Below are 23,903 nucleotides of genomic sequence, written 5' to 3' on the forward strand. Positions count from 1 at the left end.
GGTGACTTTTCTTTCTCTGATGGTATCGGAGAATCGTCGTACGATGCGGGGTCGGTGTAAAAGTGTGTCGTATAATCGAGGTTTTTCATACAATATTTCTATGGGGGTTTTACCGGGACCAAACCTATTCGTTGTAAAATGCGGGTTGTCGCAAAACCAGGGGATGTATAATCGAGGTTCCACTGTATTTGTGTGCAGTGCACCCGCTAAGTGTGAAAAAGTTCTCTTAAATCATGCACTTCACCTTTCTAACAAATTTTTTGTGCTGGAAAGTAAAGAAAACATGGCGACTGTGAGCGCTCACCCCATTTAGATGCAAGAGATGTTGAAATGACATCAGAAAATATCGTGATAAATATTGTGATGTGCAGTATCTCCTTGGTTCCGCGTAAACATAATTTTTTCTAGCAAACTGCATCTTTCTGACAATTTTTTTTACATATTATTGCTAGAGCTAGCAAAATTTTGGGTGCGAAGCGAATTCGAATACAGCAGACTCCCATTAAGACGAACTAGAAGGGACCGTGTTCATCTGTTCATCTTATCAGCAGTTCAGTTTATCAGAAGTGCCCCTTAAAGAGACATGCTAACATGCCAAGTGCATGCAAATATGTTACTTGAAAATACTGAATGAAGTAGACTTACAATGGGGGGAAATGACAAGAAAAAGCATTTATTTGGCTGAACACGATAAAAACTATGCCTTCAAGTAGAGCATTTACATGAATCTAACGAGCACCAAATTTCATGGGTTCAAAGTAAATATGCTCATGAATATACTGCTACCACATCTTAACGATAAAACTGTAGCACGCCCCTATGTTGAGGATTAGCAAAAAAGAAAGATACACACATTTTTTTCTTAAAAAAATAGAAAATTTATTCTCCTGGCAGTTCATTTTCTTCTGTGAGCCTGTTTTGCTAGCGCTAAGATCACTTCTGGATACGTCTCATCGTGTGCCGATACCTTGACAAAGTAAATATAGGCCGAGTTGCTTAAGAAAGTCTGGAAGCTTTTTTTCGAGGTCCGGATATTTTCCAGTTCTCAGCCCGTAATAACTTTTCCCGATGGAAGTGCAGCTCAAGATCTCCCTTCATGCTACTCGCGACCACAAGCCTCGGGCAAGCAAAAAAGGCACGACGCAGCTATATTCAGTGTGCGAAATAGCCGTTCACTGCTGCGCGCTTTTATAATGAGAATGGCGCATCACAATTTGCACGGCACTGGGAACAGATACGAGCACAGATCCTACACGAATCAATGCGAACTGACCACAAAATATGCTCAGCCGCCATTATGTGAAGGCGATAACAATACATCTGACCGTAGAAGAACTTGTTCCTGGGCGAGTAGGTGCCTATGTTTCCTAAACACGTTATTTCCGGTGCAATGCTTGAAACATGAAGATAGGACAGAGAAAGAGACAGATGAGCACCAAACTACGAACTGTTTATTGACAGCAAAGGCCGCAAACCAAGAAAACTTCCGAGCATGCGCAGATGCGTGAAGAGTTACCTCAGACATGTCATCACGAAAGCTGTCTATTTAAAGGATAGGTCAGATCCATATAGCACAATTGATGCATCCCTGCCACAGGCGGACCCCTTCCCTCTAATGTTAAACACGCTTCTAATAGTTCCCTCACCGTTTGATCCCTGCTCTCGCCAATAATCTTAGCTTGCATGAAACGTGGCACACATCAGCACGATTTAACATGTGCCAGAAGATGCGCATAATCACTTTTTCCAATGCTATTGGCATGCTCCCTCAGGCGGTCGTTAATACACCGTCCCGTTTGTCCTATGTAGGACTTGCCACAGCTCAGGGCAATCTCGTAGATGACACCTTCGGCACAACGCCAAACTTCATGTTTCAAGCACTGCACTGGAAATAACATGTTTAGCGAACATCTGACCCCTCCGACGGGAGTGCTGGCACTGCAACCATAGTTTCATACTCTATTCTAATGCACAGGCTATTTGTGATCCCATTGATGCTTTCGTTTGTTTTTTTTTTTTTCACTCCCCTTGTGTTTACCCCAACCCTCTGTACACAGTGGAGGAGACAGCCCCGTAGGGGCTCCAAGCTCTTGTGTTCTTCCGTCCTTCCTTGTACATCAGCTGGGAACCGAAGAAGGTGGGAATAAACAAAAGGACGCAATGGCTTGGAGGTCCCAGCAGTAAATCCCCCAACACCTTTTCTTGCTTTCTTTGCTGATAAAGCCGGCACTTCTTCACCCACTGTGCTGGGGGTGAGGAAGATACTGGCTTTATCCGCTGACATTTCTTTTTTGCTGATCTCGCTCTTTCCCTGCATCCACGTCGCGACTTGCTTCGCGTCTTTACGTTAGGAAGCACTTTTTTTTCTCTTTTTTGCTTCCTCTCGGTCGCCTGAATGCCCCACCAATACACTCAAGCCTCGATATAACGAACACGCATATAACGAATTATCGGTTATAACGAAGTAAATGAAGAATAGTCTTGTAATAGATACAAATATATGTTTATAACGAATTTTTTTATATAACGAGCTTATTTTCGTGTCAGACGCGACTTTGTTATAATGGGGTGTGAGTGTACTGCAATGTTCGTTGCGCAGAATCGCCAGCACTGTCAGTCACTGCGAAAGTTCGTCTTAGCAGATGAGTACCTGTTAAGGTGTTTGTCTTAAGTGGATTTCTTTTTGCACTGAGCCTATGGGAAAGCTAACAAATGTTCCTGAGTTGTTCGGCGTAAGCGAGAATTCATCCTAACTGAGTTTGTCTTAATGGGAGTCTACTGTATTAAAGTTTGAGCGCAAATTAAATAGAATATTTTTTTAATATAGCTCGAATATTTTTCTAATACGTCCAAGAGAATCCCTGAGCATGTTCTTATGAGGTGGGAACATGAAAGCGTTTCCTTTCAACGGAGGGGTGTTGCAAAGTGGTGTACTTCAGTTGTGTTATTAAGAGATAATGCAGAGGCCGAATTGTGTTTATTCGCATGATTTGGTGAAACCAAAGCGGTGTTGACAACTCTTTACACATCCTCTTATATTTTCTCGTCGAGTTACTATAAATTACGTCAACAAGTCTTAAGACAATGTCGACGCTAAGCCTACGTCATCGGCACCGGACTTAATGCAGCTACATGTTGCAATTTCTGTGGAGGCGATGCTGCAGGCTGTGAATTGAAGGCCGATTGAATTGGCAGACAACGGCGTGCTCCCTTCAAGTCAGGAGTTCCTCTTCCGCTGTCCCTTTCCTACCCCGTGGCTTTGAGAGCTTTCTAGGGCAGTTGTTAGCGCCGGCATTAATTCCCGTGGGAGAGGTCATGTGTCTTTCTCAGACGGCTTTTGCAGATGCCAGACGAGCGTGCACTTTCGCAAACCTGGCCAAGTAACATTTTCACATCAAAATGTAGTGCAAAGCATGGTTATAAATAAAACAACTCCTTTTGCACGGTAACCCGTATGCCTGGTGGCAGTGCGTTGTACGCACTGTGAAAAGAAAACTGTGCCGATAGCTGACACGTAGTGACATGGGCGACGTAATGTGCACTATTGGCACATTGAGCCTGGGTAACCTGATATTTCACTGTTTCTAGGGCGATACTATCGAATTTTATATCGCAGCCCGATTTCGAGACGGCAAGACATCATTCAGAAAGCCCATTTTGCAAAACAGGTCGATCGAGTATGAAACTGAAACCACATTCACGACATTAGCAGCACGGACCGTCAGCGGCAGATGTAGCGATATCGCCTCACAAAATGGCAACGGAACACATTTTAGAGCTACTCTGCGCTGGCTCATTTCATCCTCAATTACGGTCTGCCTGCATCAAATTTGTTCCCAGCAAAATGGAAATGGTGACGTGCCCCTTTCGTTATGAAAGCTCACATCAAAGAAAAGTTATTTTGCACACCGAGGACAGCTACAATGCATCTACAGTAGACTCTCATTAAATGGAACCTGAAGGGACCAGGAAAATTTGTTCCGTTTAACAAGAGTTTTGTTTACTGAGAGATGAATTGAGTTGAAATGTTCAGGTATGAAACCAATAATACTAAAGGCAGTTGTTCCATTTAAGCAGCAATTCCGTTTAACAGATTTCCGTTTACTGAGAGTCCACTGTATGTCCATGAGTAGTGCAAACTAAGGAAGGATATCCTCAGCTGCATGTTGACCAGGAAAAGTATCTACGAGCCAAAAATGGGAAAATATCCGGACCTCAATAACAAGCTTGCAGCGTTCTTGAGCAGGTTCGTGTAGACCGAGCTCGTGAAGGCAATAGCCCTTGAAGCGGCACACAATAAAGGAACTGCCAGCAGAATAAATTTCATTTTCCATGAGGGCGCATTGTGCTTGCCTTTTTTTTTTTCACATGATCATTAACACAGGAGCATGCCATAATTAAAAAAATGTCGCTTAGAAGCACTGTTATTTGATTTTTAGCAAACGAAACCATCATACTTATTTTTTTTAAAGTTTGAATACAGTAATACTTCATTAACTCGAAGTAGTAAAACCCATAAAAAATTTCGAGATAAGCAGATTTTTGAGATAAGCAAAGTTGCACAGATTCCACTGAGAAGTCCAGTTCTATCTAACAACATTATCACTGCTGACCAGTTTCTTAACAGGAGCGCCTAACTGGCTCTTTGTAAAGGTTTTAAAGAAAAATAATGACATACCAGAGCTATCAACCAGCTGCGTTTTTTGGCACTGCCTTTTTATTTAGTGCAGAAAGACCAACTAAGGCTGGTCTGCTTCTCATTAACGCTTGCACCTAGCAAAGCTTTCTCGAGTTGCTTAACATATCGCATGTGCCGATCATCCCCGCCGCTGCACTCAACTTTATTTCGCATCAAGCGAAGCATGTATCTTGTTTCGGCTGATAATAATAATATCAGGGGTTTAACATCCCAAAACCACGATATGATTATGAGAGACGACGTAGTGGAGGGCTCCGGAAATTTCGACCACCTGGGGTTCTTTAACGTGCACCTAAATCTAGGTACACGGGCCTCAAACATTTTCGCCTCCATCAAAAATGCAGCCGCCGCGGCCGGGATTTGTATCGGCTGATGTTGTCAACCCCTGAGTAGCTGCGTCGACACTGCCGCAATCACAGCGTGATGCCATGTTGCTTCGCAGAATCAGCCTTCTCTGTCAATGTTGTTAGTGACTGGAAGGCTAGCTCCTCTCGCACAATGCAGCCACACAATCAGCGCCGTTTTGACGTCCGGGAACTTCCAAGCCTCGAATCTGCTTTTTTGATTAGGGCAACCTTTCTTTGCAGCATCAGTGACTTGCTTTAGTGTTATCCTCACCACACCGCACGGCCGACGAAAAAATCCACGCGACGTGCCTTGCGTAAATAAAACAATACTAAAATCGCATCTCTGGCGGTAAACAAAACTAAGTGTACGAACCGTGCTTGCTATTTCACAGGGCCTGCCTCTGTGCACGTGACGTGACACAGGGTTGCTTGACGAAGTTGCTATGCCGCTAGGTTCCTTAAAAACTTCGCCGCCGAAATGGTTCGGCGGCGAAGTTTTTATTCCACCCTCAGTCAAGATTTCGAGATATCCGAAAGTGGGCACAGAAATACTTCGAGATAAAGGGCAATAAATACATTGCACCTATGAGAAATCGTTCGGTGCCGTGGAAAATTTAGACTTAGCCAATTTTTCTAGATATGCAAGTTAGAGTTAACGAGGTATTACTGTACTTTAAATAGTAGAATTCCGGTGTGAATCAAATCCAATAGCAAACACTATTCGAAAAATATTCTAACGTTAGAATATTCGCACACCCCTAAATTTTGCTACATATGACCATCAGATTCATTTAAATGCAAAAATGAATTTAAGCTTTAAAGCCTTTCAAATTTAATTACCATCCTTGAAGGGTGAAGTTGACCTTTTCTTGTACTGCAGCTTCCATGAATTCATACCAGAAGTCTTTTTGACAGTGTCCATCACTAGTCTTAAAAGGAAACTTATACATCCACTTGGTTTTAGTGGACATGGCGGAGAGCTTTTGTAACAACAAGTTGAGATTACGTCTTGTTCCACCATTCAGGCGCACTGACAAGGCAAGCAGCAGCAGCCAGTGGTGCCATCTCTTGCATGTTTCCCAAGCGAACTGTGGTATAGGGTCAATATGAGGGTGTCGACATGAAATAGTATACGGTCCAATGATTCCTCTTTGTTTCCCTCCCAATGAAATCATTTATGATGAACTTCCAAGAACAAATACATGCCCTACAATACTTGGGGCCATTATGAGCAGGCTCGACTGTAATGCAGGATCACATGCAGGGCAATTCGTTGGTTCTGGGCGGACGCCAGAAATGTACCGTGCAGGTGGTCCCACTAACGACTGCAATACGTTCTGGTGCCACAGCACGTACCTTTGGATTCACTCGGGTGCCACAAAGGGTGGCCATGCCTATTATAGCAATAAAAAAAAAGGATGCAGCACAAGCCTGCACTGCATCAAGTGGACATGCTGTGAATGAGGAGACTGTTGTGTTGCACAAGCAGCCAGTCCAGCAAGCCATGCAGTGCAAGATAAGAAGATCCATCACCTTCGCTAGGGGCCTCCTTCGAGGCGAGACTAAAAGTGCTGCGCAGACAAAGCCACCAGCATGAGGCTTTCCCACGTAAGGAAGCTTCCGTGTCGGGGTGCAGGCAGACGTCCAAGCGCAGCCAGGGATGTGCATGCGTGCGTGCCACTGTTCCCTATCCCGACCCACCTGCAGCTCACGTTCCACCCTCTGCAACTCTTCGAGGATCTGCTGCTTCTGCATTATCTGCTCCTCCCGGCTGGGGTGGTTGAGCTCAGCCGATCGCATCATGCTGCTGATGCAGGCCTCCAACCGTTCACTTGGCCGGAGGCCTGGCTGTCCCTGGCTTGGCTTCGTCAACTGGTCTGCCCCACCCCTCGACACCACAGTGCCCCCACCACAGGACATTAAGGGCGGATGGCTGGACGAGGAAGGCGACTCCCCACTCGCCTTGCGCTTGCCACTCGTCGAAGGGGCGCTGCCGCTGGGCCACGACGGATCAGCCGAGGGGATGGCAGTCACGGAAGAGGAGGACGATGCCACTCGAGGCGCTAGGCAGAGAGGACGCACACGTGAGCCACACTCCAATGGGATGCCCCGCATTTATTCCAATCTACGCCGACCCGTAAAGTTCGAAGCCAGAGAGAAAAGAAACTGCGTATAACATAGGCCACACAAACAAACAAAAGAAAGGAAGAGGACAGCATTCACAAAATATAAACATTTACTGTCAAACCCAGATATATCGAGCCGGAAAAGAAATTGCTAAACAGTTCAATAATCTGAAATGTGCCTACCAGAAGCTCTCACAAAATTTTGCCTGTTCTGGATTCTAGCGAGATAGTCAAAAATAGTAATTCCACTATTTGCTTCTCTAGGGTCACGTCCAACATGTTTAATTATTATTCATTTTCCATCCATGTCTTCTGGTGAGATGCACCTATCAGACCAGGAGGCCTTTTGCGTTCTTGAAACAGCGTGGTGGCCCCCTTTCCAATAATGCCACACGTAGCACACTTTACTGCACGGTGGTTCTCTCCAACACTGGTTCTCTCTGCTATTACTACTATTCACTGCATTACAGTAAAATGCGAGGAATGCAGCATAACTGTGCACTAACAGTAGAGGTACAAACTAGACACATTATTTAAAGTTGCACCTGCTGATGAGTGCTGCCGGTACAGACAGAATGTGAGAGGGCCATTAGGGAGACCCGACCTGCACCACTTATGTATCGCAGGAAGCCGGTACAGACAAAGAAAGTAGAGCAATAGCATCCAGTGTGGCATTCGGCACAATGAGAGTCACAGGACACATTTGGAACTGGGAGGCATATGACTAGCCACGATGGCGTCAGCAATCGGCGAATATACCATATACCTCCGCCACCATTATGCTGGTGATAGGGGCTACTGGTAGCGTTGCCCCTATTCCCGAAACAGTATTTCAGATAGCTGCGGGCACAGTTAGTAGCAGCTGCTATGATAATGTCTCTTCCAGGTGGCACTAGCTGTGCCCCATTTTTCTCAATTTCGGCTGAACAATGGCACATTCTTTTTAGTTCCTCAAATCTAAGCCAACTACTGAGTTTGGTACTGTATGATTATTTGAAAGAAAAAAAAAGAAAAAAAAACTATTGGCCTACATTCTAAAAGAACAAGTAACAGGACCAACACTTACCACCAGCCACTTGAGGAAGGTAGGGGTGCCCAGCAGCAACTGCCGCAGCTAGTGCAGCCACTCTCTGCTCTTCAGTCATGGGGACAACCTGCACATCCAAATGCGGTCTCTTTAGGGTGGTATTCAACACAGTGATCAGTCCCCTTGTGCACTGAATGCCTGTAGCAAATTTAGCATTCTCCTTCCTATCTTTGCTCAAGGAAAAGAAACAACTGCAAACTTTAATTATGCAGGGAGTTGAGTTTATAGATAAAAAAATTTCTCTAGCTTTTGCTTTTCCATGTTATGGTTCAGAAAACTTGAAGCATAGTTATAATGCAAGACATGAATACTGGCACAAATGTAAGCAGTAACAGGCGAAGATCTCACCAATAATTCTCGAGGGAGGGACATCATGTGACCAAGGAAATGAGGGAAGATGGTGTACACCCACCTAAAAAAGTTTGTTTTTTTTTTTACTTTTTTTTATATGTGTGGTCATTCCAACCCTTTTTGCATGGTACATTTAAGAATAGTGCCTTCTGTAAACATTACTGAAGAAAAACAAAAGACAATAACACAGCCGACTCCAAATCAATCAAGCGCCCAGGATAAAGAAATGCAAAATCCACCAATAATGTCAATGTGGGCACAAAGAGCACGCCACGGTTCAATCTGTTGTTAGCCAATAGGAGAACTTCCTTTATACTTCTTACAGCAGCAACAAAGCGCAACACCAGTTTTTCTTCACGTCTGCAAGTTTGAGTTCACGAGGCTCTCGCCAGCCGGCGTGCCTTTGTTGTGAAGGGCGCTCGCTACCTCACTTGATAGTGGGATTTTTCAGGAAGCCGCGTTATAACCGTTCATCTCGAGAGGGGGGGGGGGAGGGGGGGATGCACAATAAGCGGTATGCATACACATGGAGTTCTATGGGTGGGTAAACGGGAGTCGGGAAAAACCGCGTTATAGCCGGCCCTGCACTATAAGCGGTTACATTATAAGTTGTCTGTACTGTACCTCTGCTTCCCCCCAAACCCCTTTCCCAGTGCGGAGTAGCAAGACACAAAGAAGCACTACCCTCGAGCCAATCTCCCCGGCTTCCCATCATTCTCTCGCAAATGTTTGCTCAGACCAGAGTGACAAGCGTGCCAGCATGCATAAGTGCAGGGATACAGTGTTCGTCCCACAAAAGCCATACCTCAACGGCGGGGGAAGGGGCTGCTGCTGTGGTTGCCGAAGCCGTTGACGTCACGGCTGCAGCCGCCGCTGCAGCTGCTGCAGCAGCCGCTGCCGCAGCCGTGCCGAGGTTAGGGTAATCCAGCAGGAGCTGCACGACCGCCGTATGCCCTCCCTTGGAGGCCTCGATGAGCATGGTGGAGTTGTCCTTGAGCCTGTGGCTGGGGTCTGCTCCATGAGCGAGCAGCAGCTCCACCACTGACAGGTGGCCGCCCGCACAGGCCAGTGACAGGGGTGTGTGGTCGTTGCTGCTGGTAGGCCGATTGGGGTCTGCACCACGGTTGAGCAAGAACTGCACCGTGCACAGATGGCCAGCACGGCATGCCTTCATCAGTGGTGTCCGGCCGCCCTCAGACTCGTGCTCCTGCGGGTGATGGCAGCATTGCTGACAGGGGCTGTTGTTACTACTTGTTGTTGGATGTTGTTTCATACTTCTCGTAGTGGGAAAGACAAAAACAAGTGAGGAGAGGACCGGGTCTAGTCTTCCTTACTCGCTTTCATGCCTTTTCCACTACAAGAAAGGCTGCTGCTGCAACTTCAACATGCGGAAATTTAAGTGCACTTTGATATTGAGTATGTAAAAAAAAAGTGCATACATCCACTACTAAGAAAAAAATAAGACGCTATTGTACTCACCAAGTCAGCATTAGCTTGGAGCAGCAGGTCAGCGACATCCGTGTGGCCATTTTCGCAGGCATACGTCAAAGCAGTGTCTCCCGTGGCAGTCTTAGCATTTACACATGCCCCTGCACGCAACACAGATCATGATTGGCAAACAATGGCCCTGTATGCACTCAGCACCAAGTGCCCATCAAATGCAAAAAATTAGTTATGCTGCAGAGAATCCAAGCTTAAGGGGGGAGGCTACCATCAGATACCAACTTTTTGTTTATTGAGATATCTTAATGAAATTTTCAGGATAGACTCATAGCAAAAGCATTAGATGAACTACACAATTTCATGAAGTTATGTTCACTGGTTCTCAAGTTACGGCAGTACGTCAGAATAGTGCACATGGTTCTCTTATCCCAGGCCTGGAGAACTTTCAAAAGGTGCTGGAACTGTGAAATTAACTATGATGATTCCCAGACTGATATCTCAGGGGGAGACAGAGCCCTTTTTTTTTAATTTCCTTGCTGAAAAGTTTTAGCAGACCATCAAATTTAGTGTTGGTGATTAGGATTTTATCAATCAAATTTTGATTAAGTATCATAAATAACAGACAATTAATTGAAAAAATGGGCTTGTCTCCCCCTCAGAAATTTATTCAAGTACATAATAAAAAAAGACATGGAAATCCGATGAGTGGTTCCAGAGATATGGCTGGAACAAGCAGCCTCACTAGCCAAAAAAGTCATTTTGAGAAAACAACATTTGAAAGTTTTGAGCACGTATGTAGTTCTAAAATGATCCTGCAGCATAACTGGAGGTGTCCTTTGGCACTCTCTTTCTTTGCCGCCTTTCCATCTTCTCTAGTGATCGATTCTTAGCCTTTTTCAAGTGCAGAGAATCTTTCTCGGCTGCCTGTTACACTGTAATGTGATTGGGCCATATACCGTATACAGTAAAAGCTCGTTAATTCGGATTTCACGGGACCGGAAAAAATGTCCGAATTAACCGAATGCCGAATTAACGAATGAACAGGAAAAACAACATTAAAATCAAGTTGGAGAAGCATACCTTTATTTGCTGAAGTATTTTGTAATGGTCATCTGCGTTTTCACGCAGATTCCGGCTTACATTACAATTTTTCTTAACTTTTCCAAATGGCCAACAGCACGCAAACTGTCGGAAGTGCTCAGGCAAACGCCCTCTAATATCAAAAGCGCCTCCGAGACTTCCCGTGAGGTGCGATGAGGTCGCGACATCATTAATAATTTCTTGATCGGGCAGGAGACCAGTCGTGGCGACACAATCATCAATCGCGATGTAGTCCTGAAGGGTCATATCTGTGGGAAGGACAGCATCGAAGGTCGGGCAGTCACCGTCGGTGGACTCGGCTGACACCTCGTCGATGCCACCGTCGGCTACTGCCGCATGCTCGGGCCTCACATGTAAACACGGTCACAACGGGAAAAAACAAGAACTCCGCAAGAAGAGACGGTGCCGACACAACACAAGGGAAAATGGCGTCGGAGGCGCAGTGGAGCGAAGAAAATGACGCCGACGTTCGGTGACGCTGCGATCGCCCCCACTAGTTGATGACGATGGCGATGTCACTCAAGTTTCGGTTTCGCCCCAGTGGTGCCAGCACTGCTTTACCACACATTTGTGTAGCGGCAGCCGTCAGAATTTGTCCGAATTAAGCGGTGCGGAGCCCAATTCTGACGAATTAACGAAGGTTTGGTCCCATAGATTAACATGCACTTTGGCCGGGACCAATAGAGCCGTCCGAATTATCCGAATTTCCGAATTAACGGGTGTCGAATTAACGAGCTTTTACTGTATACTCGCATAATGATCGCACTTTTTTTTAAAAAAAATTGACGCCAACTTCGGGGTGCGATCATTACGCGGGGTAAATTTGCCGTGAAACAATATTCTGAGCACCGAAAACGCAAAGAAGTCGCTAATCTGAATTCTTACGATAGCTATCATGAACATAACCAAAAATAAAAGTAGAGTAAGGCTTACCTTTGTAATAAAATGCACGCATTACGCAGGAGCTACATGCATGGAACACTGCCCTTTTATTTTTGAACTCTCTGACCCCCGAACGTTCATTCTGAGTCCGAAGCGTCACTGGCGTCAGTGTCATCGCCGCACGATTCCCTGTCGGAATCGGCAGTGTCTTCACTGTCCCACAGACGGTCATCTTCTGTCCCGTCGAGCGCGTTGGAAATGCCAGTCTTCTTAAAGTTCTTGACGACCACCTCGTCGGAAATGGTACTCCACGCTTCGAGAATCCATGAGCAGAGGACTTCCACAGAGGGTCTCCTGATTTTGCCACTTGGCGTGAAATCGTGGTCGCCCGCCGCCATCCACTCTGCGTACAGCCTCCGGACGTTGTCCTTGAACGGTTTGTTCAGTGACACGTCCAGAGGCTGTAGCAGCGAAGTTAGACCCCCAGGGATCACTGCGATTTCCGTGCGCCGCTCCTTCAGCTCGGTACGGACATTGTCAACGAGATGGCCCCGAAAGCTGTCCAGCACAAGAAGTGAAGGAAGCAGAAGCGCTCCTGCTCTTCGCCCCCGAACCGTCTTGATCCAATCGACCATGAGCTCTGCCGTCATCCACCCTTTTGCTTGAGCGCGGATGTGGATGCCACGGGGAAAGTTTCCCTTCAGAATTGTTTTCCGCTTCAGAATCAGATACGGCGGCAGCTTCCGCCCGTCTGCCGTCACTGCGAGCATCACGGTGCACCGCTGCTTCTCCGCACCACACGTTTTCACGAGCACACTTCGAGCACCTTTCTCGTTCACAGTAGTGCTTCGAGGCATGTCCAACGTCAACGGCGTTTGGTCGGCGTTGCCTATCTGTGACAGCAGAAAACCGTTCTTCTGGCGTATCCTTGTGACGAACCTGTGAAAATCGATCACTTTGTCTTCGTACGCGGATGGAAGTCGCTGGCACAACGACGTCCGCCGCATCAGCGACAGTCCATTCCGCCGCATGAAGCGTGTCGTCCAGCCGGAACTGGCGCGGAAGTCCTTTGTGGCTATTCCCAGCCTCCGGGAAACTGTGCGCGCCTGCGTCCGTACCATGTCTAACGACACGGCACAACCGTCTTTGCGCATGTCCCTCACGTATTCGAGGACTGCCTTTTCGATGTCAGGGAACTTGCCCGTTTTGGGTCCGCGGAAAGCCCGGCGCGTGCTGTTCGTAGCCATGAGCTTCTCGCGCTGTTTTTTCCAATATCGGATCCGGATTTCGTCGACGCCGAAATGTCTGCCGGCAGCGCAGTTTCCGTGCTCTAGCGCGTAATCAAGCGCCTTCAGCTTGAACGCGGCAGTAAAGCTCGCATACCGCCCCATGGTGAAACGGCGCTTCAACAGACGATCACAAAGCACAGCCAAAAAAACGTGGTGTCAGGTGACGCCGTGACGGGCGGCTGGGATGGCGGCGACACGGCTTTTTCAGGAATTATGGGAATGCGTCGGCAGCTTGTTGCTGCGGGATGACAACAGGTCGACCAACAGGCGGCCACCGCTGTAACAGTGCGGGATAGCAAAACAAACATGGCGGCCCACAGAGCGAAGCGACCGCATTTTTTTTTTCTTCTTTTCGTCAGTCACGGTGGTTGTGAGTACGTCACGCGCGTCAAAACAGTCTCTTCTGTCTAAATAAGGAATGCTTTCATTTAAATCAGTAAATTTACGGCATTAGCGTAGCGATGCCTGCTTTCTGATCACAGAAACAAAGATGGGCGCGTTCAGCTGCCACAGACATAAAACACATGGCGGGCATTCAGTGAAAACTGCGGATTTGCCTTTACTGCAATCCTAAATGACACGCTTCCGCCAACGATGGGCAAAAATTACGAATATGTTTGGTGCGTGCAGTTCACTTGGCGAGTTTGGAAGAGTTATTAACGCAACATTCGACAGATGATAAACGCGATGATCATCGGCTAGACTTGGCACACGACATATCGATGCGGCAAGTTCGGGGTGCGATCATTATGCGGGGAAAAAGAAAAATCGAATTTAGGCGACAAAATTTAGGGGTGCGATCATTACGCGAGTGCGATCATTACGCGAGTAAATACGGTATTGTGACGCGTTGCCAGCTTTCTTATATTCATGCTATCACTAACATAATTAAGTCTTCATTGCAATTGATCACTGAATAATTTTTATAGGATACTAAGAGTGGCTCTAATCATGACAGCCTATCCCTCCCTCCTAAATAACAGGCAATTGCAGCCAAGACATTGGTGGAATAGAAATTCCTTAGCTGTTTATTCAAGACGCGAATTGGGCAGATGTAAATTCATCTCCCTGCTTCACTCAAGTTCACTTGTAAACCTCGATTGTGATGCGCTTCACCATGCACCCGGTTGCGAACGGTTATCTGCGAGGCCTTTATTTTTTTCAGATGATTCATGAGAGCTTGCGGCGATACCACGATTGGCTCTAAGCGTGCCTAAATTGCATCAACAGTACTTTATTTCACCTCGAAGTGCTCAGCCGCGGAGTCCGGGAAGTCGGCATGCGATGTTCTGGATGGCGGCATTCGGTGACAATGCGCAATATCCCTAGGTATGGCGACGAAAAATCGGCACGCAACGTGTTTGGTCTCGCATTTCGGGACGCCGACCCGCGGCCGCTGCGCGACGAGCTTGGTTGTGGGGTCGGTTGCCAATGCGTAAAATGACCATCCGCGGTTCCGAGGAGCCGGCGGGCGATGCGATGCGCTGCGTTGCTTATGAAGAAGCACACTGCCGCGGTTCCGCTAATGCGTTGTTCTTGCCAAAATATTGGCGAACGGTGGCGTCGTTGCGGAGCTATGATTTTTTGAAAATCAGTGTTTTTTTTTGCAATTTCCGCAATAATTTTCGCCACTATGGCAGGCGTAACAAATTTTTTAAAGCACTTCTACGTGGTTTTCGGTGAAGATATTTTGGAATCTGATAGAAAAAGGTCTACAGAAACTGAAAATGTGATTTTGAAAAAATAGATTTTTTGCCATTTTTCGCGATACGAAAGCCGCGTCCCCCCTTAAGGGGAGACCCTGCTTCTGAAACATGTCTTTTGTTTTTGAGCATATCATTATGAAATTTTCACAGCTGATCTATTTTTATGTGCTGATTTCAAACATGTAATTATTGTAACATGTAATTATGTAGTTTTGAAACTATTAAATAGTTTTTGTATTGTTAGGAGCAGGCTTTATTTCTAAACTATGAGAGTTATCAAGTAAATCAGCATATTACAATAACCTGGAATGAATACTGCATGCAGTAAAACAAGAATGAATGTTCTAAGCCCATTTGAACAAAAGTTATGATACGTTGAATATTTGGCAAGTGAGCAATGTTGAGTTTGGTCAAACTGAGATCAAGCTGGGAATGTTCTACATACCATAACTTTTGTTCAAATGGGCCTGGAACATCCATTCTTGTTTTACTGCATGCAGTATTCATTCCAGGTTATTTTAACACTTTCGTGACCGCACCTATTCCCATCAATAGTATGTTATCGATGACTTCAAGATCAAGTTTTGGCACTCTCTGAGTGGTTCTGGACAGCTAACGCAATACAAAGCATAAAATAACATGTTTCTGATCAGTTTTGTTTGCGATTTTCTTTTTTCCACCACGGGGAGATTTTTAAAGCTCATTCGCAGTCGGGTAGGTGAGTGCTCGTTGTTTCAGACTTCGCGTCGATGCCGCTCGCTGGTGCTCCACAGAAACGGCGAATTTCGACGGATTCCGATTAAGGGGAGACACGGGTCTTCTAGAACAAAAAATCGCCAAAAAATCGACTTTTTGAAATATTTTTTTTCGCAATCTAGACGTCCTAAAGAATCTATTGCTGCGATATTAACGCGTTCCGCCGAGTATTTATTTTGTTATTGCGCTCTAAAGAGAGCTTCATGATCGCTTTCGCTCGAAAACGCCCCCCGAAAACAGGCAAATTCAATGCCCTCGCCTGCGGTAACCGTTGGCCGCAGCGCGGCCATTTTGGAATCATTCGAGAGCTGAATTCTTCTACATTCCGTTTTTAGCGAGAAAACACCTCTAGGTCTGGCGACTATGGAGCTGCACGCCACCGAAAAAAAGAAAATACTCGCACGGCATTGGCGCGTTTGTACCACGTGGGGTGAATCCTGCTCTCTGATTGGACGACCGGAGTTTCGTCTGCCCGACAATGCGAGACGCCTTGTCAAAAATTGTTCGGACGCGACGATGGCTGGCGGGCGACGCAAGTTCGCGACGGCTCATGCCTACGGCAAAAAACGCAAGCGTCGGTCTCGGATACCTAAAGCAGCATCGAGTGGATCGACGGCGACGAGCTCTGCGACATGCGCCAGCGGGTGTACGACATCCACCGAAGCTGCAGCCGCGCAAGCGATGCCTGTGGCCGACGACACGTCGAGGACAATGCGCGTTGACACGCTCCTTGTTTCAGAAGCTGAGAAAGTGGCGATTGAGCATCGCGCGGAAGCGCAACGCCAGAAGCTTTCTTCATTATCAGCTACGCGCCGAAAGCAGTCGCTTATCGGAGATTCCCCGGAAGCGGCGGGGTGCGGCACCGAGTTTACGCTGCTAAGCCTACCGCTGCTGAACCAACTGCTTCGGTGCGCGAAATGCGAATTCTGCTCCGGCCCTTTGAACGTTTCAAGAGGTGACCGTGAGTACGGAGTGGCAGTTAAAATAGTGGTGAACTGTGCCGTCTGTGGAGATGTCAGCACCGGATGGAGCTCGCCGAGAGCAGGGGGGAATGCGACCTGCAACCCATTCGAAGTGAATGTGCTTGCTGCTCGGGCAGTTATGAGCACGGGAAATGGGCAGACCGTGCTAAACGACATTTTCTCGGCGCTGAACGTTTCTCGTCGCGGTATGCACAACAAAACCTACCAAAACTACGTAAAAACAAAGATGAACCCTGCCGCCGTGAACGCATCCGCGGGCGTCATGAGTGAGTGCGCGACAGCTGTGAAGGCCATCTATTCCGAACTGAACTTCGGGAACCCCAGCAATATCGCAGTTTCATTTGACGGGACTTGGCTCACTCGTGGACACCTGTCACACATTTGTGTGGGAACTGTGATCGAACTCTTTTCGGGATACGTGCTGGACTTCAAAGTTCTATCGAACTTCTGTTTGGGTTGCGAAATCGGCCCCAAGGACGGTGACCCACGATACAGTGAGTGGCGAGCTCGTCATAAGTGCCAAAAAAAACTCTTCGAGCAAGCCTGGCCAAATGGAGGTGGAGGCTGCCAAAATTCTGTTTGGCCGGTCCCTTGAAAAACATGGACTGCGTTACACAACGATGTTGTGCGACGGAGATAGCCGCGCTTTCAACAGCCTTCAGGAGGAGAAAGTGTATGGCTTTGTGCCCATCGAAAAGGAGGATTGTGTTAATCACATTCATAAACGAATGGGTGCTGCACTGAGAAACCTCTTGCAGAAGAGCAAAGGGGAAGGTCAGCCAAGCCTCGGTGGCAAAGGCAAGCTCACTGCTGAGCTTGTTACAAAGCTTACGAATTATTATGGCTGGGCACTCAAGGCACACCAGGGAAACATTGATGAGATGGAGAATGCTGTCCTTGCCACGTACTATCATGTGACTTCCACAGATACAAAGCCACAACATTCACGGTGCCCAAAAGGTGAAGAATCATGGTGTGCACACAACAAGGCAGTGGCAAGGCAGCAGGCTCCTCCCAAGCACCGGTACAACCTCCCTGAATACGTTGCTGAAGCCCTCCTCCCAGTGTACACTCGCCTCTCTGATCGGAAGCTGTTGGAGCGCTGTCAACGAGGCAAAACTCAGAATTCAAATGAGAGCCTCCATTCAGTAATCTGGTCGCTTGTGCCAAAAACCAAACACGCCTCGCTCTTCACAGTTGAAACTGCTGTTGCGGAAGCAGTCGCCCGGTTCAATGCCGGAAAGAAACATGCCTCTGAGGCCATTTTGAAGGAGCTGCATTTGAGTCAAGGCAGCACAGATGTTGAAAGGTGTCTAGAAAAGGACCAGCGGCGGCTAGCGGCATGTGACAAGAAGCATACCAAAGCAGAAAACTTCAGGAATGCCATGAAGAGGAGGCGTGTGAAAGAAAATGATAGTGATTATGTGCCTGGTGGCTTCTAGAGCGAAAAGGACTTCCATCTGTTGCTTTTTAGTAGCAAGAAGAAACCTATACCAAGTCTTCAAACTTCTTTCCGAGTTTTCTCAAAATCCGTTTTTCGCCTATGTGCTATACTGTTGCCCACAGTATCTTTTGATCTTGTGATCAGTTTTGAATGATTCTTGTTGCAATTGAAAGCTTATGAGTTCCTATACACAATAATACTGCTAAATTATGGACTTGGTCAAGAGAAAATTTTTTATATGCTGATAAAACTGATAAAAATTTTCATGTTCCCAACCATTACATTACAGATGGCAATAACTTTTATAAAAATATAGCTAAAATTACAGTAATGGTTTAGTTGTGATCCTTGATTGTTCTAGAATATGGCCATATCAAGTTTTCTAAAATATTCAATGATTAAATTGCAGAACAATTGGGCAATTTGATCATTCATTATTTATTTAATATCTCAAAAACTACTTGAGCTAAGAAAAAATGAATTGCATATCTGTTTATAGCAGGTTAAAATATACACTGCCTGAAAATTTCATTTGAATATGACAATAAACAAAAGTTTTTTTTAGAAGACCAGAGTCTCCCCGTAATATGAGCGGGAATCTCTGGATGATGGTAGCACCACAGACACGGAAGACGACTTCGATTCGCCAGGCTTCAGTACGGACGGCGAAAGTGCGTCAAACCTCCCCGGAACATCAGCAGCTATCTGCCGTTAAGTTTCGTCTTCTCCTCGGGTCGTTTTATCGCTGCCGCGCGTCGATTTAAACGTATCCGGTGCGTTCTTAAAATAACAGCTGTTATCTGAAAGGTGTTAACTTCATTCGGGCGGGACCATTTGGCGGCGGCTGCAGAAAGAGTGCAATTCTCTTCGCGAAGACGGCGCGGAGCCGACATTGACCCAACGCTCCGGTGTGCTGCGCGTCGTCGTCTTTCTGTGTTGTTTTTTACCGCAGAAGTCGTCAGAGAGATATGCAACCACACAGATAAGTATGCGTGGATGCATACTTTCGAAAAGCCAACATACAGTGAGAGGGACGGATCCATGGAGGGAGGTTACTGAAGAGAAGATGAGCAAGTTTGTCTCACTCCATGTGTACATGGTAATCGTTCAAGTCCCGCGCTTGCATTGGTGTTGGTGTCGACGACACATATTTCCAGGCCTTCGTCCACCGTCAGTGATGCCACGGAAAAGGTTCAAGGCTTCTTGAGTGTCTCTGGTCTGGAGAAGACGACCGTCGCATCCCACGAAAATCTTCACCACGTGTCTTCTCTATTGCAACACATGAACGATTTTTCTACGCCATCTTTTAACCCCGTCGGAACCTTTCAGTGGGTGAGAAAATGGTGAAATGTGAAGGTCGGTATGGTATTCGGCAGTATACGAGCGAGAAAGAGGTCAAATGAGGGTACAATTATGGATTTTTGCAGATTTGGAACAGGCTACACTGTTCATTTCAACAAATACACAGGAAAATTAAAAAATACCAGAACTGCAAACTATGCTGGGAAAGTTGAACAGAAAAAATTTTTTTTCCCCGAAACATGCGCAGCCAGCCTTTGTTTCACCGCGTCGAGAACCTGCATCGCGCGGTGGCATGATAGGCACTAGTGCCTATATTCTTGTATTTATGTAAATAATCTTTGTACTTACAGAGCTTATATTTCCACTATTATTCTACAAGGGCTTTGCGTTCAAAACGTATATTTCGATTTTTTTTAATGTTTAACCTTTGCAGAGTAGCATTGATGTTTTCATGAATCTTTCTTTTTGATGCATTTTTTTTGATAATTTTTTTTAAAAAGCGGGCCTTGCCGCTAAAACTGTCACCACTACGGCGGCGATACGAGTCGTGTAATGGATCAGTCCTCGTCGCTGTCAACGCTCTTTGATTTCGGGAAACCGGCCCTGCTTTGGTCCGCTGAAACCTTTTCGTGAAGCTTTGCTGTAAAAAATCTTCTGCTTCTGTTTGCGCCAGTCTCGCACGCACGTTTCGGGAACTCCGAACGACCGCGATGCGGCCCGATTTCCGTCCGTCTCTGCACATGTAATAACTATTCTTTTAAATGCGGCATCGTGGTGCACTCGTCGAGTATTTGGAGTCTGCACTTCCATACCGTCGATGCGAACGCAGAACGGGATGACAATCTCCTCAGCACACGTACGAACTGAAACAATAAGCAGAAATGGCCGAGGCGCGTAGGAGGCGGCCATTTTGAAATGCCGATGGCAATATGATAACCGAGTTTCTTTTTTTTTTTTTCGGTACTCGATTCTAACGCGCATGCGATTTTTAGACTCGTTTTGCCGGAAAAAAGGTGCGCGTTAGATTCGAGTAAATACGGTACTCGAAATAAATCCGTTGTTTGAAATTAATACTGTTGGAAAGACCAATTCTTCCTCTATCATTTGATACCCTACACTTTAGCATCAAGTATATTCTGTGGCAGAAAAAAAATATTTCCTGGACTAGCCAAAAACAACTGACTTTTCCGCGGTCACGAAAGTGTTAATATGCCGATTTGCTTTATAACTCTCTCAATTTATAAATAGATCTTGCTCCCAACAATATACCTGAGATATTTGATATTTTTAAAACAGCATATTGTAATAGAAAAATAATTGCATATTTGAAATCAGGACATAAAAAGACAGAAGCTGCAAAAGTTATATCATAAAAGTGTACTAAAATATAAAAAATATGTCTCTGAAGCAGGGTCCCCCCTTAAACGAGCACACCAGACTCCAACACCAACTTAAACGAGCACACCAGACACCAGACACCAACTGTTTTTCACAACGTAACCCTTTTTATGACAAAATCATTTGTATTATTGCATGTTTGTGGCCCAAAATAAATTAACCCTCCAGGACAGGCAACAAACTCCCTTTAGTGCAAACAGCAATCTGGCAAAAGTTTGCTGTTCATAAGCCCCTTTCAATACTAGGATGAGTAGTTGCATGGTGCATACTCTTCCGGACAGGGTGGACACTGACTTGCCATATTTTGGTTTAATGTAGCAGGACGTAGAAGTTTGAATTTCAGCATAGTTAGACACTTCAGCACCTGCCATACTGAGCAGCTAGCTTTAAAAATGTGGAAAGGGTCTGACGACAGCCTCACTGAGGAAATCTTCCTTACCAGCATTGATGAGGTACCGAAGCAGCTCTAGGTGCCCTTCCTGGGCAGCCTCCATGAGCGGAGTGCTGGCGCCCAGCTCCAACTGGGCGCCTGCCTTGAGCAGGAAGTCGGCAACTTCCAGAAAGCCCCCACAGCAGGCCAGTGTGAGAGCAGTCTCCTGCAGCCACAAAGACGACTAATGGGTCAGTCATTCCCGGGGGCGCAACAGCCGAAATTGGATTTGGAGCAATTTTTGGAGCACAAAAATCTAAATTTGGAGCAGGTTACGAAAAAAAAACCTGAATCTTTAAGCACGAAATCCCAAATTTGGCGCAGTATAACAAAGAAGGCTTACTTTTAGAAAAGAAAACAAAAATACGTATAAGCCATTCAACGTAAGGTAACTCGTACACAGTGCATGCTAACACTGCTATTTCAATAAAAGCAGTGTGTTGAGCCACCCTACAAGACACTCTGCAGGAAGAGCATCTTTCCCTGGAGCGGCCGTATTCTTTTACACCAATGTTTCGTAGTGTTACGCGAGATTGGATACATAAGAGTTTCCTGTCAGCCTCACTTCGTATAACATTACAATTTGTTGCTATCGCATTCACTGTTTCATCCGTGCAGTGAAACTGACATATTTCTGTTCTTTCGTGGGGGGGGGGGGGGGGTTAGGGTTAGGGTCTGCGCGTCTGTATTGGATGATGCCCCCACTGCAGATGACCAATGCGGCCTCCATTTCTCGCTAAAATTTGCGCAGAAAATTTTGAAGCTGGTCGAGCATTTTGATGCAGCGCGAGCAATTTCATTAAATTTCATGGTTTTGGCTCAGCTTGGCGCAAAAATAAGAAATTGTATCAAATTGGCGCAATTGGCACAGCTGTTGCACCCCTACATTCCCCTCACTTCGAATGCACACATGGAACGCAAGAAATTGACTGTTTCAGACTGATACAGTGGAACCCCAATTACGCCACTTTGAGGGAACCATGTAAAACCATAGTGTAATTGAAAAACTAAAAATTTAGGCAGTGACGCTTCGTTTTGCCCGAAAAACAGGTACAGACCGCCTGAAAACGCTTGCGGCACAAAGGCGCTGCTTTGAGAAAGGTAGATTAACTGCTGATGTGGTACGACACTGCACAATGCGTTTCAAATTTTTTGGTCAGGCATAATCACCGGCCCATCTCATACTTGCAAGAAGCACCTCCTCTCTATCACTGTTCCATCAGATAAGGGTTGCACTTTCCTTTCCATACACGATTCCGGTTCTGACATTTTTAGAGAAAGTGTCGATTAGCCCGTTTCTGATCATAAAGTGATCCATTAAACAAACGGCGGATCGACAGTTTTCCTACAGGCACGTACTGCATCGGCAGTTTAGCAGTGAAGCTCACGTTCTCATCATAGAGGCACATTTCAGCACTCCAAAAGTTGCACCATGGACATGTTTTTGCAGCTGGCAGCACTAAGGCTTGGCTGCATCATCTGTGAATCATCCACATCACCACGTGGCATCACCTCACGACTCTAAAGAGCCATCGTTATACAGGATTTGCGGCGAAATTAGGATCAAGCATTGCCGCAGCACCTGAAGTCTTCAAATTAACCGAGTTGGTGCAGGCCACCGCTTCAAGTTACCAGGTCAAATTTAAATCAGCAAAGGGGACCACAGCAATTCTAATTACATGGGATTTTGAATTATTGATGTTTTTCAAGTTGCACTGCACCAGTGTAGTTGGACAGAGTGCAAGTGTACCTTGTCAAGTGTAAATGTCTGGCACACACCACCTCAGGTGCAAAGCAGAGAACACCGGTAGATAACTGACCTGCGTCTCTTCCGTCTGGGCATTGATGTCGGCACCTTGAGAGAGAAGCAGGGCCACCATTTCTTCATGGCCCTCGCGCGCAGCTTCCATAAGCGGTGTGTAGCCCTCGTCATTCACTTCCTCAATATTGGCACCTCGCTCCAAGAGTAGCATGGCCAGCTCAACATGGCCCCCGCAGGCTGCCAATGTCAATGGTGACTCAAAGCTGTCGGTCGGCATGTTCACCTACAATTCACAGAAATTGCAAAATCCCTCAAAATCACAAGACACTTCTACATGCACTACACTTCATTTGCCATTTCAATAAACCACTTGACAACCATCCACAAAAGAAAACTTGTTACATAAACATTACAGAGGATGCTAAACCCACTTAGTCCCAGGCTAAATGCTTGTCAATTTAGGCTTCCTAAACTTACGAATGGCATCTGAGTACAGTCGAACCCGGGTATATCGAACTCGCCAAAAAACGTTTATTAGTTCGATATATGGCATAATTCGATATAGGCCCGCTACAGGATTTAATGACACAAAGGCACACAACAATAAGAAAAGTACTTTATTAATATGGTGGCTTACTTGCGTGCCCTACTTTGGAACAAAATAGTCCTGGATTTTCTTCTGTGTCAACGACTTCGCTGCCTGCGACAGCACGCACGCCTCCACGTTGTCCAACGAGTCAAAGCAGCTGAGGCCGCAACCTTCCCCATTCACGCAATAGCGCCGGACCAACGCAAGT

The 23,903-nt window shown here is 46.2% G+C and overlaps 1 protein-coding gene across 6 annotated transcripts in view; it reads right to left on the reverse strand.

The window, feature by feature from the left end:
* The window catches only part of LOC119391221 (ankyrin repeat and KH domain-containing protein 1), a 204,064-nt gene that overhangs the window by 136,300 nt on the left and 43,861 nt on the right, over positions 1-23,903 (reverse strand). For 5 of the 6 annotated variants that reach the window (XM_037658948.2, XM_049414346.1, XM_049414353.1 and 2 more), the window contains exons 7-12: positions 23,165-23,389; positions 21,354-21,510; positions 10,090-10,199; positions 9,416-9,838; positions 8,239-8,326; positions 6,748-7,109 (exon numbers count right to left, since the gene is read on the reverse strand). In XM_037658948.2, coding sequence (XP_037514876.1) covers positions 6,748-7,109; positions 8,239-8,326; positions 9,416-9,838; positions 10,090-10,199; positions 21,354-21,510; positions 23,165-23,389 — 1,365 coding nt within the window. The remainder of the gene's footprint in view (positions 1-6,747; positions 7,110-8,238; positions 8,327-9,415; positions 9,839-10,089; positions 10,200-21,353; positions 21,511-23,164; positions 23,390-23,903) is intronic. The other variant, XM_049414348.1, reaches the window with a different exon arrangement.

The sequence above is a fragment of the Rhipicephalus sanguineus genome, chromosome 1 (genome assembly GCF_013339695.2).
Source record: "Rhipicephalus sanguineus isolate Rsan-2018 chromosome 1, BIME_Rsan_1.4, whole genome shotgun sequence".
Taxonomy (NCBI): Eukaryota; Metazoa; Arthropoda; class Arachnida; order Ixodida; family Ixodidae; genus Rhipicephalus; species Rhipicephalus sanguineus.